Genomic DNA, 18161 nt, shown 5'->3' with positions numbered 1-18161 from the left:
TAGAGGCTGTTTTTGCTTCATCTACTTTTTTGCAAAATAATGTATGTGTTTATTTAATCAGCTTTAATAATCAGGTAATTTACAGCAATGACCATCTCAGCAGGTTTGGGACACTTGTTTGTATATTGGCACATCAGAGGCTAACTGGACTGTAAAAACCTCTGGTCCTCTGTGCTTTCTTTGTGCTGATGTCTCTTTGCAGTGGAAAAAAAACCCCTCTCAATAAGCATAGTGTGTAATTGTGTGTTCAGTGGAGCTGAGGTGAGAAAACCGTTGAGTTGGTTTATTTGTCAGTGAACGCATTGATCATCCTCAAGTCTCTAATATTGTATGAAGAGACATTAGACTATAACAAAGTGATGCATTCCAACAAACAATCAATGCATCAATGATTTTTTTTAAAGCTATTGTAACAACAGTGCAAATTGTTTAGCTGAACAGGTTTTATACGTTAAAAGTTGTTTACTATCTCACATAAGGGAAGGTTGGAAATCCTGCATATTATCTACGTCACACCTCTGTACAACATAACCTCAATGACAGGCTGCCTTAAATTTGCCTGTTTCAGTTCACAGGGTTTCAGTCTTTATATGAAGTGGAGTAAAATATACAGCTCTGAGTAAGTCATCTTTGATTTGTACAATTAATATGGTACATTAATGAGCATTGAAATTGTGTTTGTTGCATGCTATCTATTGCAATCAATGAAAATGTAACAATTATTTAAAATATTTTAGAAATAATAATAAATTATCTAATGATATCATTATATCAGTACACAGTAGAATATTTTTAATTGAATATATAATGTCATTAATACTTTAAACAGCCAATACAGATTATTAAAAACAGCAAAAAAAACTGTTTTTCTATTCTGTGTTTTCTCTAATATCCTACATTGCTAAAAGTTGTCTTACGACTTGTCTCTTTACTTTCATTTTGAGGAATGCATAACAATCAGATGTCATTTCTTTAAAATGATTTGTCATGCTATTTTATTAAACAAGTAACTTGCTGTTATCTATCATACAAAAAGAGAATCTTTTTTTAAAACCATTGAAATGCACTACATTAACACAATGTTTTTGTCTTGTTTTATCTCTCCAGGTTCGTTGTTTACTGTACATCTGATCCAGTATGTCTTATGTATCAGAGAGCTCTAGTCTCAACAAGACCCTGCGGCAGCAGTATCTCAGTCTGCCCCAGGGAAACTTCTGTCAGGTCACTTACGTCTGGATCGATGGCTCTGGAGAGGGTCTGCGTAACAAGACTCGAACCATGGATTCAGAGCCAAAGAGCGTAGCTGGTAGCAAAGTGTTGACTGGTTTCGCTTTCTTTATCTTGAACGTTTTATTTATTCTTATTTTGTTTTTGTTGTTGTTCTTTGACAGACCTACCAGAATGGAATTTCGCTGGTTCCAGCACGGGTCAGTCTAAAGGACACAACAGTGACATGCTACTGATTCCTGTCTGCATGTTCAGGGACCCATTCCTCTTGGACCCGAACAAACTGGTGCTATGTGAGGTGCTCAAGCACACCCGAGAACCTGCAGGTAGAATTTATCCACTATAAAAATTATGTAAATTTGGAAAAATAAAAGATGATACATTTTTTACAAATTCCAAAAAAAAAAAACTTTTAGGGACTCAAGTAACGCATCTCAGTGCAGCTTTTGAAATATGATGTATTATACATTTTTTAAAGTCAAATCAACAAGTATAGATGGTGAGTCCCATTCACCGCCTTCCCAGCATATGGTTTACACTGTTACATGTACATGTGTAAAACTCTTTTTTGAAGTTGATGTAACTCAAGAAAACAATTTATTTAATTTAAATAATCATTAATAGTTATATTTATGTCAGATTTATTTAACATTTGAAGTTAAAATTTTAGTTTTTAATTTAAAAATGATTAAAAAGCCATTCAAACTACAAACCTTTTTTGTTAACGTGCTATAAACACCAAATTGTGTACAGTTAAAATGCACAGAGATTCATTTGAGTTCCAAAATTTATCATAGTGATAATACAAATTAAACTTGTGTAGAACTGATGAAAAAAAAAATTTTCTTTTAGAATCGAACCACCGTAACAGCTGTAACAAGGTCATGGAGAAGGTCAAAGAGCTTCACCCTTGGTTTGGCATGGAGCAGGAATATACTCTTTTTGGAGTGGATGGACACCCTTATAGCTGGCCCAGACTTGGCTTTCCCAAACCACAAGGTTAAATCCTGTATCAAGCTGCTGAAAAGGATTTTTGAATGCCAAACATATTGTAAAATGTCCCTCCTACCTGGCAGATGTCACTAAAATCTGTGCAATGAGAAACCACACCAGTTCTTTGTAAACACCGAAGAAGAATCTGGAAGCAGGCTATGTTCGATTAGAAAACACTTCCTGTTTGTAAAAAAAAATTGCATGTTTTGGTTGGCTGACAGGGCTTAGGATTTTGGCAAGATGTGTGGTTGAAGAGCAGTGGAATATAAGAAAACAATCACTTACAGCACCTTTAAACCAGTGGTACATTGATAGATGATACTGCCCTATGGAAGAATTTAATTTCTAGGGTCTAAAAAACTGTGGTCCCAAACCTGAATGATTGTATTTCTTCAGTGGAACAAAAAAGAAGTTTTGTCGAATGTTTCAGCTGCTGTCTTGCGCACAATAAAAGTGGATGGGGACCAGACACCTTCAAGCTCCAAAAAAGACAAAGCAATCACCATAAAATAGTTCATATCTATTATTGCAAAATATTCCAGTCTTAAAGTAATTTTGATAGCTTTGTATGAGGAATGCACAGACAATTAAATTATTAATCGAAAATTTTGCTTAACTCCCAAGGTCCATTAAATTTCATTGTATGGAAAAAAAAACTCCTTGGGCTTTCTACTATAAATATTACATTTTTGTTCCATAAGGTTTCAAAAGACTTCGACATTTTTATTTTTAGAATTTTTATATTGTCTAATTGTACAAATAAAGTGCCATCTGTGACATCTTTATATTTAAAAGATGGCAATGTTTTTTATTTTGTGTCTCTTTTCTGTCAGGTCCGTATTACTGCAGTGTTGGTGCTGACAGAGCTTTTGGCAGAGACATTGTGGAGTGTCATTATAAAGCCTGTCTGTATGCTGGCATCAAAATCAGTGGCACTAACGCAGAGGTCATGCCCTCTCAGGTAACTACCGTTAAATTATAGTTATTAGGCATCATGTTCTGGATGGGTTACTTTACTAGTTACTTGAAAAAAGTAATCTGATTACGTAACTCGCGTTACTTGTAATGCGTTACCCCCATGTTATCTGACCTCCATGATTCTTTTCTCTGCATCAGGCACATTGAGAAAGCCATTGAGAAACTGAGCAAGCGCCATGCAGAGCATATTCGTGTCTACGACCCGCATGATGGAGAAGATAACAAACGTCGCCTCACGGGTCGCCACGAGACCTCCAGCATTCATGACTTCTCATCAGGTGTTGCTAACCGTGGGGCCAGCATCCGTATCCCTCGTCAGGTGGGTCAGGAAAAATGCGGTTACTTTGAGGACCGTCGTCCTTCTGCCAACTGTGACCCATATGCTGTGACCTGCGCAATGGCCCGCACATGCATGCTGGAAGGGGATGAAGATGTCCATGAACTTGAATAACACAATTTTAGAAACTAATAATTGTTTAGAATATTCGATAGAGTGCACCTTAACCTGTTTTAATTGTTGTTTTTTCTGTAAATTATACTCTATACATATTAAGCTCTTCTTCTTAAAAGAATGTTTTATGACACATGATTTGCAGGCAAGCTTGATATGTTGTATTGAATGATCGTACACCTACCTGTTTCTCTGCACAATAGATCACATTAGAACCTGACTGGGGTTAACAGCTGATTCTCTCCCTGCCCTTCTACCGTCACACAAACAAAATTCAAAAGGCTGCATTTCAAGTTACCTGCCACAACAATGCAGATGGTTTAGGTGAACAGGTTTTTATAATTGCCAAATTTTCAAGGGTGTAAATACCAGTTCACATTTTACTTAAATGAAGCCACATAAAGCACATAATACATCACAGAAACAGGTTTGAGCATTCATATGGTGTAAAGCGAATACAAAAAATTAAAAAAAACGCTTATCAGTGTGTTCATCATCTTTGAAATATGTATTAAATGTATCAAATCTTTGGGGTTGATGATGTTTCTTATCCTCACAAAGGCTGCATTCATTTAATTCATTTATTTGTAAAATAAAAAAGCTATTTGAAAAATAAAATGCATTTATTTGAAAATACAGTAAAAGTGGCAAAATTTTGGAAATAGAATTACAATGAAAAAAAAATATATTTTAACATATTTTGAATAATTTAATTTAATCTTGTGATGGCAAAGCTGAATTTCCATCAGCCATTATTCCAGTATGTAGTGTCACATGATCCTTCAGAAATAATTGTAATATGCTGATTTGGTGAAATTCTTTGAGGAATAAAAACTTAAGAAAAAAATCTTAATGACCCCAAACTTTTGAACAGTAGTGTAAAAATATGCTTTCACTTTATTTTTAAGCATGGATAACCATAGTACACCCATCATTCAAACTGAGGATACCTGCACCTACAGTATTTACAGATAAACTGCATATATATGTGTGTGTGTGTGTGTGTGAGTGAACATGTATACACACACACACACACACATATATGATGAGCCAAAACATTATGCCCAGTCACAGGTGAAGTGAATGTCTTTGATCATCTCCTAAAAAGGCCACATTAAAGTCTGGGTAGATTAGATAGTAAGCAAACAAACAGTCAGTTCTCATAATCAATGTGTTGGATGCAGGAGAAATGGGTAGGAATAAAGATCTAAGCAACTTTGACAAGGGCCAAATTGTTATGGCAAGGTGACTGTGTCAGAGTATCTCTGAAACAGCAAGTCTTGTGGGTTGGCAACAGGGTGATGATTGCTCAAGGCTCATCAATGCATGAGGGCAACAAAGGCTATCCTGTCTGGTCCAAGCCAACAGAAGGTCTACTGTGGCACAATCACACAAAATTTTAATGATGGTTATGGGAGAAATGTGTCACAACACCCATTGCAACACTCTGCTGTGTATGGGGCTGCGTAGCCACAGACCAATCAGAATGCCTGATGACCCCTGTCCACTGTCAAATGCTCCAACAATGGGCACGCAAGCATTGGAACTGGATCTTGGAGCAGTGGAAGAAAGTCACCTGGTCCAATAAGTTCTGTTTTCTTTTACATCACGTGGATGTAACCTGGGGAAATGATGGCACCAGGATGCACTGTGTCCCCCCAGACATGTTTGAGAACTTGCAAATGTCTCAGTGAAAGAGTGGCAAAACATCTCACAGCAACTGGCAAATCTGGTGTAGTCCATGAGAATGAGAAGCACTGTAATACTTAAAGCAGCTGGTGGCCACACAAGATACTCACGGTCTGCCACATTTGATACTGACCCCCTCTCCTTCATTCAGGGACACATTGATCAATTTCTGTTTAACAGAAATGCATAAATAAAAACATGGCCCAACCTCACATTTGTAAAAAAAAAAAAAAAAAAAAAAAAGCATTGTCCCAAGATCAGATTTACAGAGATGATTCACACCAAAACAAGTAATTCGCTCTTTCTTCTTTGGAACAATGTAATTTCAAATGTAGTTTGAACATTTGAAAGAGTTTTATTGGCAATTGCAACCCAGAGGACCTCCCTCAGGTGACAGAAGATATGATTGATGTGGATCTGTTCAGCTGTTACTCCAGTTTCAGTGTAGCCTGGGAAAATCAGAGAGGGAAAAAGCATCCACAGACGTAATACCATTAATATTTTTGTTTGGTTTTGTTGCATTATATCTGCTCCAGTATGTCTTGCGTATCTGACAGCTCACGTCTTAACAAGTTCTTGCGGGAGAGATACCTCAATCTTCCCCAGGGAGAGTTCTGTCAAGTCACTTACGTCTGGATTGCTTATTGTGGAATGGACTTGTGCTACAAGACCCGAACCATGGACTTTACACCAAAAACCATAGCTGGTACTACAGAAATTTCTTCATAATATATGTTTTGGGTTTTCTTGTGTTTATCATGCTTTATACTTACTTTTTTTATTTTTGGTAGATATACCAGAATGGGATACCATTGGGCAAACTGAAGGATTCAGCACTGAGATGCCACTGGCTCCTGCCTGCATGTTCAGGGACCCCTTTCTTTTGGACCCTAACAAACTGGTCTTTTGTGAGGTGCTCAAGAACACCCGGGAGCCTGCAGGTATGATAGGCTGAAATGATGGTAAATTGTATAAAACTCACGTTGGGTTCTTTATGTTCTGCACCATTGTTAATGTTGCTCAGCTGGTAGAGCATGATGTATGTATGCATAAATGTAAATATATGTAAAGGTACCTATGTAAACATTGTAAAACTGCTCATACTTACCCAAATCCTTATCCAAATTGTTCTCTTAGAATCGAACCACCGTAACAGCTGTAACAAGATCATGGAGAAGATCAAAGAGCTTCACCCTTGGTTTGGAATGGAGCAAGAATATACTCTCCTAGGAGTGGATGGACACCCTTTTGGCTGGCCCAGACTTGGCTTTCCCAAACCACAAGGTTATCTAAATGTTACCATGAGTTGTTACATCCACAGTCTAGGGTGAGAATGCAACATTAAGTATAAAGAGTAAACAGTAATACACAATTTCCTCTGTACATATATGGACAATGATATTACATTCTAAAAGCATAGACATTAATATGGAGTTGGTCCCCAAACTGTTCCCACAAAGTTGGAAGCATAGCATTGCCATTGTCCAAAATGTCTTGACTTTAGTTGTAGGGGAAAAATTGGTTTTGATTTACAATAGATTTCTCCATAAAGTAGTCATAAAATGTCATCTGAACTTCAAATAATACACAATAGACAAATACACTCTGTGTAAATAATGCTGTTATTGTACTTAGGTCTTTTATGGCTTATGTCCAACCGTACAGCTTAAATAATGTGTCTGCCATTTTTTAACCACAAATTGAATTTTGTGTCGTTCTTCTTTCAGGCACATATTACCGTTGTGTTGGTGCTGACAGAGCCTTTGGCAGAGACATTGTGGAGTGTCATTATAAAGCCTGTCTGTATGCTGGCATCAAAATCAGTGGCACTAACCCAGAGGTCATGCCCTCTCAGGTAACTATGATATCATTAGGTAATTATGTGAACTAATACTCACTTTTCTACTTAATTGGTTCTGCATATTAGTTACATGCCCAAAATCAGTGGCACTAACGCAGAGGTCATGCCCTCTCAGGTAACTATGATATCATTAGGTAATTATGTGAACTAATATTCACTTTTCTACTTAATTGGTTCTGCATATTAGTTACATGCCCGTAAAAATGGTACATTATTGTACCATTGGTTAAAAAAACCCAGTCTGGATAGTCTGTTCTCTCTGCAGTGGGAGTTCCAGGTGGGTCCATGTGAAGGAATTGAGATGGGAGATCATCTATGGATGGTACGTTTCCTGCTACACAGGGTGTGTGAAGATTTTGGAGTGGTGGCCACCCTGGATCCAAAACCCATGACAGGAGACTGGGACGGAGCTGGTTGCCACATCAATGTGAGCACAGTGCAAATGAGAGCGGAAGGAGGCATTGAGTATGTACTGAATTGCATACACATGCTAGTCAGAGAGAGAAAGTCATGTTGCTGTGTTTTGCCATGTCATCTGACCTGCATCCTCCTCCTCTCTACATCAGGCACATTAATAAAGCCATCGAGAAACTGAGAAAGCGTCACGCAGAGCATATTCGTGTCTACGACCCAAACGGTGGCGAGGACAACAAGCGGCGACTCATAGGTTGTCAGGTGTTCTCCAGCATAAATGATTTCTCACCAGGTGTTGCTAACCGCGGGGCCAGCATTCGTATCCCCTATCGGGTGGCTCAGAACAAATGTGGCTACTTTGAGGACCGCCGTCCTGCTGCCAACTGTGACCCATATGCTGTGACCTGCGCAATGGCCCGCACATGCATGCTGGAAGGGGAGGAAGAATTGAAATAATGGATAATAATTCTGGAAACAAATAATGGTTGTTTAGAAGAAATTAATGCCAATTTAATATCGCATACTTATCATATTTCTTTAAATGTAAGAATTAAAATAAAAATCAATAAAACAACCACCAATAAAAAACAATATACAATATGTGAACTGAATTCTATCACTGCTGACTATCCGCAACGCGGAATTAATGTGCAAAACGACCGATTCATTAGAAGAATAACGAAGTGCAGTAAACGCTAAAACTATTTTCGCGACACTCAAATAATATGATAACAAATTACTTACAACATCAAGCAGCATGACAGTTTTTGTAAATGTAAAATAACTGGACGCGAATGACGCCGGAAGTCTGGCACATTCAAGTTACAAGTTACAAACTGCGCCTGCTCTTTTAAATCAGGATAATGAACAATATTCGATAATAATAGGTGGATAATAGAACAATATCTGGAATCTGTGTGATATGCTCGTGTCATTTGTTAGGATTGCTGTTCTTTTGAGTGTCCATTAGGGTGCGTAACAGGCAAGTGTTTAGAACTCGGGTAACACTTTGAATACGCCTAGAAATGTTTCAAGTGTTATTGCTTTCTCAATTTTGTTTGAAAATAACGTATTTGTTAAAAAGTTTACCGAAATGTATTAATAACTTAATTTATTAATCATTATCTCAGTCTTGTTTCCCAGTAAAATATCTAAACATCCATAAAACAAGATATTTAGTACAGAATAAAATTGGCATATGCATTATGGCATATGAATAATGTATGTTGCCTTATTCCATTGGAAGATTTGCTTGTTTGAATCTCATAAAATGCATTGTTAATTAAATGTATTATTATATACTATCCATTGTATTATATATTATACAATGTATTATAATTAAATTAATTATCTGTTATTATATCACAGCTATTCATGCAGTGAAACTTAAGGATCTGACAGTAGATGTTTATAAAGCCTGATGCTCGACACAATAAATCTTATTAGATGCTGATGTTGGTTACTAGCACTTATTTTCTACCTCTTTCACACAAGTGTATTAAAACAAATACCAATTTGACATAATTCTTTAAATCTGTTGAGAGATGTTAATAAAGTTGTTATTTTTTTCTGTTATGTCCACAAAGCAGACCTCTCAGAAGAAGAAAAAAAAATTGCTGTTGTCAGCAGGCACAGGAGATGGGTTTAAAGTGGCTTCTATTTTCAGCAGATGAGCGATGTGTGGAGCGCAGGAGTGTTCAGTCCCCATCATGAGGTGAATTTATTATTCCCAGAACAATGGCAGAAGGGATGTCTGTTCAGTTTTATCAATGCTTGTCGCCAGACAGATGGAGTTATGGATTTTTGCTAATTTTCCTGGTTGGTTATGGAGAAAGCCCAGTGTGGTGCTGTTGTCAATGACGTGACACTCATTTTTTGCTTTTAGTAATTCAAAAATACACAAACTCAATGCAATTCATACAGATTATTTCTTGAATACACCTCAACTATAAGGAACATGTTTTCATATTCTGAATAAATTTGGATATTTTTGAGGTGTCTCAAAAGTCAAAAATATGCATGTGGTGCAAGCAAGAAATACATTTTTGGGGGGAAAAAAAGAAAAAAGAAAAAGATAATTCGTTTGGCATAATCTTAAATTTAATTATTATTATTTATAATATTATAAATTATGGCTTATTTTTGAGGCAGTTTTGTACATAGCCTACATTAAGATAGATAGATAGATAGATAGATATCAACACTTGCAAATTAAGGTGTGTGAAGATTTTGGAGTGGTGGCCACCCTGGATCCAAAACCCACGACAGGAGACTGGAACGGAGCCGGTTGCCACATCAGTGTGAGCACAGTGCAAATGAGAGCGGAAGGAGGCATTGAGTATGTACTGAATTGCATACACATGCTAGTCAGAGAGAGAAAGTCATGTTGCTGTGTTTTGCCATGTCATCTGACCTGCATCCTCCTCCTCTCTACATCAGGCACATTAATAAAGCCATCGAGAAACTGAGAAAGCGTCACGCAGAGCATATTCGTGTCTACGACCCAAACGGTGGCGAGGACAACAAGCGGCGACTCATAGGTTGTCAGGTGTTCTCCAGCATAAATGATTTCTCAGCAGGTGTTGCTAACCGCGGGGCCAGCATTCGTATCCCCTATCGGGTGGCTCAGAACAAATGTGGCTACTTTGAGGACCGCCGTCCTGCTGCCAACTGTGACCCATATGCTGTGACCTGCGCAATGGCCCGCACATGCATGCTGGAAGGGGAGGAAGAATTGAAATAATGGATAATAATTCTGGAAACAAATAATGGTTGTTTAGAAGAAATTAATGCCAATTTAATATCGCATACTTATCATATTTCTTTAAATGTAAGAATTAAAATAAAAATCAATAAAACAACCACCAATAAAAAACAATATACAATATGTGAATTGAATTCTATCACTGCTGACTATCCGCAACGCGGAATTAATGTGCAAAACGACCGATTCATTAGAAGAATAACGAAGTGCAGTAAACGCTAAAACTATTTTCGCGACACTCAAATAATATGATAACAAATTACTTACAACATCAAGCAGCATGACAGTTTTTGTAAATGTAAAATAACTGGACGCGAATGACGCCGGAAGTCTGGCACATTCAAGTTACAAGTTACAAACTGCGCCTGCTCTTTTAAATCAGGATAATGAACAATATTCGATAATAATAGGTGGATAATAGAACAATATCTGGAATCTGTGTGATATGCTCGTGTCATTTGTTAGGATTGCTGTTCTTTTGAGTGTCCATTAGGGTGCGTAACAGGCAAGTGTTTAGAACTCGGGTAACACTTTGAATACGCCTAGAAATGTTTCAAGTGTTATTGCTTTCTCAATTTTGTTTGAAAATAACGTATTTGTTAAAAAGTTTACCGAAATGTATTAATAACTTAATTTATTAATCATTATCTCAGTCTTGTTTCCCAGTAAAATATCTAAACATCCATAAAACAAGATATTTAGTACAGAATAAAATTGGCATATGCATTATGGCATATGAATAATGTATGTTGCCTTATTCCATTGGAAGATTTGCTTGTTTGAATCTCATAAAATGCATTGTTAATTAAATGTATTATTATATACTATCCATTGTATTATATATTATACAATGTATTATAATTAAATTAATTATCTGTTATTATATCACAGCTATTCATGCAGTGAAACTTAAGGATCTGACAGTAGATGTTTATAAAGCCTGATGCTCGACACAATAAATCTTATTAGATGCTGATGTTGGTTACTAGCACTTATTTTCTACCTCTTTCACACAAGTGTATTAAAACAAATACCAATTTGACATAATTCTTTAAATCTGTTGAGAGATGTTAATAAAGTTGTTATTTTTTTCTGTTATGTCCACAAAGCAGACCTCTCAGAAGAAGAAAAAAAAATTGCTGTTGTCAGCAGGCACAGGAGATGGGTTTAAAGTGGCTTCTATTTTCAGCAGATGAGCGATGTGTGGAGCGCAGGAGTGTTCAGTCCCCATCATGAGGTGAATTTATTATTCCCAGAACAATGGCAGAAGGGATGTCTGTTCAGTTTTATCAATGCTTGTCGCCAGACAGATGGAGTTATGGATTTTTGCTAATTTTCCTGGTTGGTTATGGAGAAAGCCCAGTGTGGTGCTGTTGTCAATGACGTGACACTCATTTTTTGCTTTTAGTAATTCAAAAATACACAAACTCAATGCAATTCATACAGATTATTTCTTGAATACACCTCAACTATAAGGAACATGTTTTCATATTCTGAATAAATTTGGATATTTTTGAGGTGTCTCAAAAGTCAAAAATATGCATGTGGTGCAAGCAAGAAATACATTTTTGGGGGGAAAAAAAGAAAAAAGAAAAAGATAATTCGTTTGGCATAATCTTAAATTTAATTATTATTATTTATAATATTATAAATTATGGCTTATTTTTGAGGCAGTTTTGTACATAGCCTACATTAAGATAGATAGATAGATAGATAGATAGATAGATAGATATCAACACTTGCAAATTAAAATGATATAAAACTTTTTTTAAATGTATAAAATGAAAATCACAGTAATGAATGCTTTGGATGTGCATGACAATCTTTCAAGAATTAATGCAGTTGTAAGAATATTGTAAGAATGTCCTTGCATTCATTCTTGTAAGTTTAGCATTCAAAGGAAATATTAAATGCATTATGTCGTCACACGATTATTTGCAACAACCTTGTTATCATAAAGAGCAGGGGGAGTCTGACCGTCCCGATGACGTCAGCGCTCTTGGAAGGGCGGAGAGATGAGAGCCGCAGGTGGGACGTGAAAGTGGCCGCGTTTAGTTTTACCGACAATCTCATTTTCCGTGAGTGCTTGAGTGGTGCTTCTGAACGATATGGGGAAGCTTCAGGAATTCGAGATTACTTTCACTAATAACAAAGTGGTCTACAACCCCGGGGAATCCATATCAGGAACTGTGAGAATTAAAACAAGCCAGTCATTACAGTTTAAAGGTAAGCGACGCTGTGTATCTTACATATGCTTGCAGTAGGAAAAATGATTTGCATGGACAACACCGCTGGTAAGCTTCGGGGTTTCCCCGTTCAAGTAAAATTAGGGTGTTAATGCACGCATGTCAACATGGACGTGTCGCTATATGAACGTGTTGCATGTTTGCATGGTGCCATTCAGCATCCTATGCAGCTCCGTTTCATATACAGTGCAGTACTGGTTCATAATTCATATTATGTATATTTATGGGAAATAGGATCTCTGATCGGAAGGCATCAATGTCTAGGCTCTTGTTTTAATGAACGTCAATGTACATCCTGTTTCTCCTGCGCTACTGGTTTCGGTTCGATTGCACAATCGAGCCGCTTCTGGATCGTTGAAGCACGTTGTATATCGTGTGCGTTTCAACAAGTGGGTTTTGATGTTTGTCATCACTTGATTTTTCATCTTTAAACGTTCACAAATGAGCGTACCTTCAGAACTGACAGGCGAAAAGATCCTATAGCGTTCATCCAGGACGCGTTCTTGCGTTCAAAAACTGCTAAACGGAACGCGTATTAAAACGCAACGCGCGTGTGGTGACCAGCTAAAGGCGACTAAATGTGAATGTACTCTAACCAAAAACGAAAGAACGCTTGAACGACCGCTAATTACGCAAACAGGTTTTTCAAGAAGTTAACTGAATTATGTCAGTGGTTTGGTCATAATGAACATCACACATATAAGAAGATATGTTGACATTTTTAAAGTCGTCATAAATGTGTGATGCATTCAAGGACATTCAGCGGCTCGAGTTAAATGTCCTTGTGGCACCTCTAAACAGTTTACTGTCAAACGGCTCTTGAATCAAATGTTTTGTGTATGTAAATCTCTAATAAAGTGCTAAATAATCACAGTGTTTTGATACGCTCAAGCGGCCCACGTGACTAATGTTCTACTGGGTCGCCGTGATTTTGCCAAGTAAGACATGTTCCTTCTTTTGTTGATCCTGTATCTACATTACTGTCCAAAAATACAGACTTAACCCAATCCCTACCCCTAAACCTAACCTTACCCATAATGTATTCCTAAAATTAGAGGGAAATGATAGCTGATTAACAAGAGTGTAGAAGCACGTAATCCTGATTGTAAGCCTAAAACTGACATTTCCTGAAAAGTTATCTCTCAATTCTGATTGGTTGATTGGAATGATGTTCCAGGATCAACAAGGATGTTGATCCAGGAACATGTTGTACTTGGTCAAATCACACTCACCTGTTCTACTGTTTGCGAGCGTTTATTTAGCGCACTCTAATTTATAACCAAACTTTTGTTGTTACCTAAACAAAAATAGGGTTTAAGCATTATATAATAATTCAATTAATTTATAATTTATAAAATCCACACATAAATCTATACATACCTAGGCCCCTCTCCAAACCTTTGTCTTTACTTAGGGGCCTTATCAACTTTAAAGCCTTAACAAGGGGTTAGGCTTTCAAGACCCAGTTGTAACAACTCCCTTAAGTTAAGAAAACGTCTAAAAGAAAAGTTATAATAGTGAGAAAATCAACACCTCGGGCAACCCACTACCCAGCCCCACTAACCAAAATTTTGCATATTGCTAGTCACTGGGGAAAGAGATAAGAAAGTAGGTTAGACAAGGTGCTTTTCACACTGAGTGAATGTGTACAAAGAATGCATTGTAAGTGTTTTCACTGAACTGTTTGGTTTTAGTGTGTAGGCGAGACTCATGGACTGACACGCGAGAGAAAGAAAGAGATTCAGATGATACAACTCTATAAGCTTATTTTTCCTTGGCACTGTTTCTCTTATTGGGAAAACACACTTGAGACTTATCTGTTGCGTGAAGTTGTTGTGCTTTTTCGCTCAGTTCTAGGACCCCACCCTTATTGTGTGACACTTATGAAAAATGATCGACACTTTGTGGTCATGTTTCTGTTCCTCTCAGTTGTTCCTATCAACAGCGAGAAAGCGGCACTTTAATTCATTAGGTCTTCCCGCATTGTTAGTACTTTGGGAATTGGCTCAGTGCACCCTTCACCTTGACTTAATGTGGAAAAAGCTCCTCTAATGTGGCAGACATTGTGCATTAGCATAACAAAGCTGCTAGCTGATTTGAATCGTGGGTAACCTATATAGTAATTTTTTAAAGGAATAGTTTATCCAAAATGTAAATTCTGTCATCATTTCTTGCCTTCATTAATTTAAACCTGCATGACAAAAAAGGAGATATGCTGCTAAGTAACTTCTCCTTTTTCATGAGGCTAAGTAAATGTTAAAATGTTCAAATCCAAATACCCATCTTTTTCTTTATCTGTCTCATCAACGTCATATTATACTGTCCAGAATGGACCTGAATACTTTCTTTAGAGTCTTGCCTGCAAAGTGGAGGATGTGATGTTGTTACTCCGAGAACAGCTGTGCTTTTCAATCCACATTGCTCAGTATGTTTTATTAAAAAGCAGCTGACTCATGCTTTGGCTTTCTTATCTGCCGTGATTTTGCCAAGTAAGACATGTTCCTTCTTTTGTTGATCCTGTATCTACATTACTGTCCAAAAATACAGACTTAACCCAATCCCTACCCCTAAACCTAACCTTACCCATAATGTATTCCTAAAATTAGAGGGAAATGATAGCTGATTAACAAGAGTGTAGAAGCACGTAATCCTGATTGTAAGCCTAAAACTGACATTTCCTGAAAAGTGATCCCTCAATTCTGATTGGTTGATTGGAATGATGTTCCAGGATCAACAAGGATGTTGATCCAGGAACATGTTGTACTTGGTCAAATCACACTCACCTGTTCTACTGTTTGCGAGCGTTTATTTAGCGCACTCTAATTTATAACCAAACTTTTGTTGTTACCTAAACAAAAATAGGGTTTAAGCATTATATAATAATTCAATTAATTTATAATTGATAAAATCCACACATAAATCTATACATACCTAGGCCCCTCTCCAAACCTTTGTCTTTACTTAGGGGCCTTATCAACTTTAAAGCCTTAACAAGGGGTTAGGCTTTCAAGACCCAGTTGTAACAACTCCCTTAAGTTAAGAAAACGTCTAAAAGAAAAGTTATAATAGTGAGAAAATCAACACCTCGGGCAACCCACTACCCAGCCCCACTAACCAAAATTTTGCATATTGCTAGTCACTGGGGAAAGAGATAAGAAAGTAGGTTAGACAAGGTGCTTTTCACACTGAGTGAATGTGTACAAAGAATGCATTGTAAGTGTTTTCACTGAACTGTTTGGTTTTAGTGTGTAGGCGAGACTCATGGACTGACACGCGAGAGAAAGAAAGAGATTCAGATGATACAACTCTATAAGCTTATTTTTCCTTGGCACTGTTTCTCTTATTGGGAAAACACACTTGAGACTTATCTGTTGCGTGAAGTTGTTGTGCTTTTTCGCTCAGTTCTAGGACCCCACCCTTATTGTGTGACACTTATGAAAAATGATCGACACTTTGTGGTCATGTTTCTGTTCCTCTCAGTTGTTCCTATCAACAGCGAGAAAGCGGCACTTTAATTCATTAGGTCTTCCCGCATTGTTAGTACTTTGGGAATTGGCTCAGTGCACCCTTCACCTTGACTTAATGTGGAAAAAGCTCCTCTAATGTGGCAGACATTGTGCATTAGCATAACAAAGCTGCTAGCTGATTTGAATCGTGGGTAACCTATATAGTAATTTTTTAAAGGAATAGTTTATCCAAAATGTAAATTCTGTCATCATTTCTTGCCTTCATTAATTTAAACCTGCATGACAAAAAAGGAGATATGCTGCTAAGTAACTTCTCCTTTTTCATGAGGCTAAGTAAATGTTAAAATGTTCAAATCCAAATACCCATCTTTTTCTTTATCTGTCTCATCAACGTCATATTATACTGTCCAGAATGGACCTGAATACTTTCTTTAGAGTCTTGCCTGCAAAGTGGAGGATGTGATGTTGTTACTCCGAGAACAGCTGTGCTTTTCAATCCACATTGCTCAGTATGTTTTATTAAAAAGCAGCTGACTCATGCTTTGGCTTTGTTATCTGTCTTTTTTTAGTCTGGCCCCTATGATAAACAGTCCTGTCATGGACCTGATGAGCATGAGAGACAATTGCATTTTTTCAGCTTCTGCATAACTTATTGGATGAAAATGAAAAGCATGTTTTGAATATTAAAGTGAGACTCTTTCAGTTTTGAGACATCCTTCTGTTGAAAGACGTTTTCTTATTTACATCACTCAGTGTATAGGGTTACTGGTTAACAGACTGAACAGGCAAGACAGCTCAGCTTTGGCAGAAGTCATGTATAATCCCTTGAAACTATGAAAGAAGGGCTTTAGCCTTAATCAGTCCGTTACAGAAACTCTAAAGAAGACACGGTTGCTTGAATCTCAAATAGACACACTCTGTACAGTCTAGAAGTACATTAAAGGGATAGTTCACCCAAAAATGAAAATTCTGCCATCATTTACTCACCCTCATGTCGTTCCAAACCTGTTTGAGCAACCAAACAGTTGCTGGTAGACACTGACTTCCATTTTCCCCCTACTATGAAAGTCAATGGGTACCTGTTTGATTACCAGAATTCTTTAAAATATCTTCTTGTGTATTCAGCAGAAGAAAGCAGTTATAAAATACAGGTTTTGAAGAACTTGAGGGTGAGTAAATTAGGACAGAATTTTCTATCCCTGAACTATGACATTTTTCTTTTGACCCTTTGAGATCTGTGTGATTTGTGGAGAGAAAATAGTGTTTTGTTTAGGATATAAATATCGAGTTTTGTCCCATAGAAAATTGGTTTATATGCAAAGGCTGAAATATTGTAAATACTCAAAAAGCCCCAGGAAGAGATCCATGTTTACAAGTTGCTTACAAGTTGACAAAACACTCGTTTAGCTGACACGGGTCCGTTTAAAACAGTCTCTTTCTTCCAGGAAAAATTTAGACTTATTTTGTTTGCAGGGGCGTATGCAAATTTATGTCCAATCAAATTCCCTAAAATGACAACAGTAGATAAGCAGAGTTTTTGCCAGGATGTGACACAAGCTAAAAAAAGACAAGACCTTCTAACTAGGCTGTCCAACTAGGGCTGCACAATTTTGAGAAAAATCAATTTGCTATTTTTCAGATAAAAATAAAGATTTTTTTTTTTTTTTAAAGCTCTAGGTTTGGTGTTCTGAACAGCTTGGCCAAAAATTTTGTGATTATATCAATATTGACTATATAATAATAATAATAATTATAATTATTTGTGCAGCATTTACTTTGAACTAACCTGCTTTGAGACTCTGTTAATGCATGTGTGAATGAACACAGTGCCGCGCTGCACTCTAAAACATGCAACGCATATGTTTATTTCATTCAATTGAAGCCTTTGCGATTGGATAATGAGATTTGGGTTTTATTTTGATAATCATGCAGCCCTACATCCATATGTCAACAGATCATGATCGAAAGCATGTTCACTTTACATCCAGCCTGGTATCAAATGCATACTAATGATTGTGATAAGCTTGTTTGTAATGCTTTAGAGCTTTTGTCTCTCTGTATCTCAAGAGAC

The 18161-nt window shown here is 37.0% G+C and overlaps 3 protein-coding genes across 3 annotated transcripts in view; all 3 read left to right on the top strand.

The window, feature by feature from the left end:
* The first annotated feature begins 570 nt into the window (after positions 1 to 570).
* LOC107736884 (glutamine synthetase) lies at positions 571 to 2502 on the top strand. The gene is made up of 4 exons (XM_016548264.1): positions 571 to 619; positions 1108 to 1306; positions 1392 to 1553; positions 2080 to 2502. Exons 2-4 carry the CDS (start codon positions 1138 to 1140, stop codon positions 2229 to 2231), a joined length of 483 nt encoding a protein of 160 aa, XP_016403750.1. The 5' UTR covers positions 571 to 619; positions 1108 to 1137; the 3' UTR covers positions 2232 to 2502.
* Positions 2503 to 5875: 3373 nt separating this feature from the next.
* LOC107736929 (glutamine synthetase-like) lies at positions 5876 to 10356 on the top strand. The gene is made up of 6 exons (XM_016548317.1): positions 5876 to 6044; positions 6130 to 6279; positions 6476 to 6622; positions 7066 to 7193; positions 7465 to 7664; positions 10053 to 10356. The coding sequence occupies exons 1-6, from the start codon at positions 5876 to 5878 to the stop codon at positions 10354 to 10356; spliced, it is 1098 nt and encodes a 365-aa protein (XP_016403803.1).
* Positions 10357 to 12383: 2027 nt separating this feature from the next.
* LOC107736912 (arrestin domain-containing protein 1-like) overlaps positions 12384 to 18161 on the top strand; it is a 36063-nt gene continuing 30285 nt past the window's right edge. The window contains exon 1 of the mRNA XM_016548301.1: positions 12384 to 12603. Within this exon, the coding sequence (XP_016403787.1) occupies positions 12486 to 12603 (118 nt within the window). The 5' untranslated portion in view covers positions 12384 to 12485. The remainder of the gene's footprint in view (positions 12604 to 18161) is intronic.

This window comes from Sinocyclocheilus rhinocerous, unplaced genomic scaffold (assembly GCF_001515625.1).
Source record: "Sinocyclocheilus rhinocerous isolate Xijiao unplaced genomic scaffold, SAMN03320098_v1.1 scaffold192, whole genome shotgun sequence".
Classification (NCBI taxonomy): Eukaryota; Metazoa; Chordata; class Actinopteri; order Cypriniformes; family Cyprinidae; genus Sinocyclocheilus; species Sinocyclocheilus rhinocerous.
Note: the sequence above shows the minus strand (reverse complement) of the source record. Positions and strands in the feature narration are given on the sequence as shown.

Coding starts and splice junctions, on each gene's coding strand:
- LOC107736884 (XM_016548264.1), top strand. CDS start 1,138: ATGTCTTATGTATCAGAGAGCTCTAGTCTCAACAAGACCCTGCGGCAG. Junction 1,307..1,391: donor AGAGCCAAAGAGCGTAGCTG/GTAGCAAAGTGT, acceptor GTTCTTTGACAG/ACCTACCAGAATGGAATTTC. Junction 1,554..2,079: donor GCACACCCGAGAACCTGCAG/GTAGAATTTATC, acceptor ATTTTCTTTTAG/AATCGAACCACCGTAACAGC.
- LOC107736929 (XM_016548317.1), top strand. CDS start 5,876: ATGTCTTGCGTATCTGACAGCTCACGTCTTAACAAGTTCTTGCGGGAG. Junction 6,045..6,129: donor TACACCAAAAACCATAGCTG/GTACTACAGAAA, acceptor TATTTTTGGTAG/ATATACCAGAATGGGATACC. Junction 7,665..10,052: donor AGAGCGGAAGGAGGCATTGA/GTATGTACTGAA, acceptor TCTCTACATCAG/GCACATTAATAAAGCCATCG.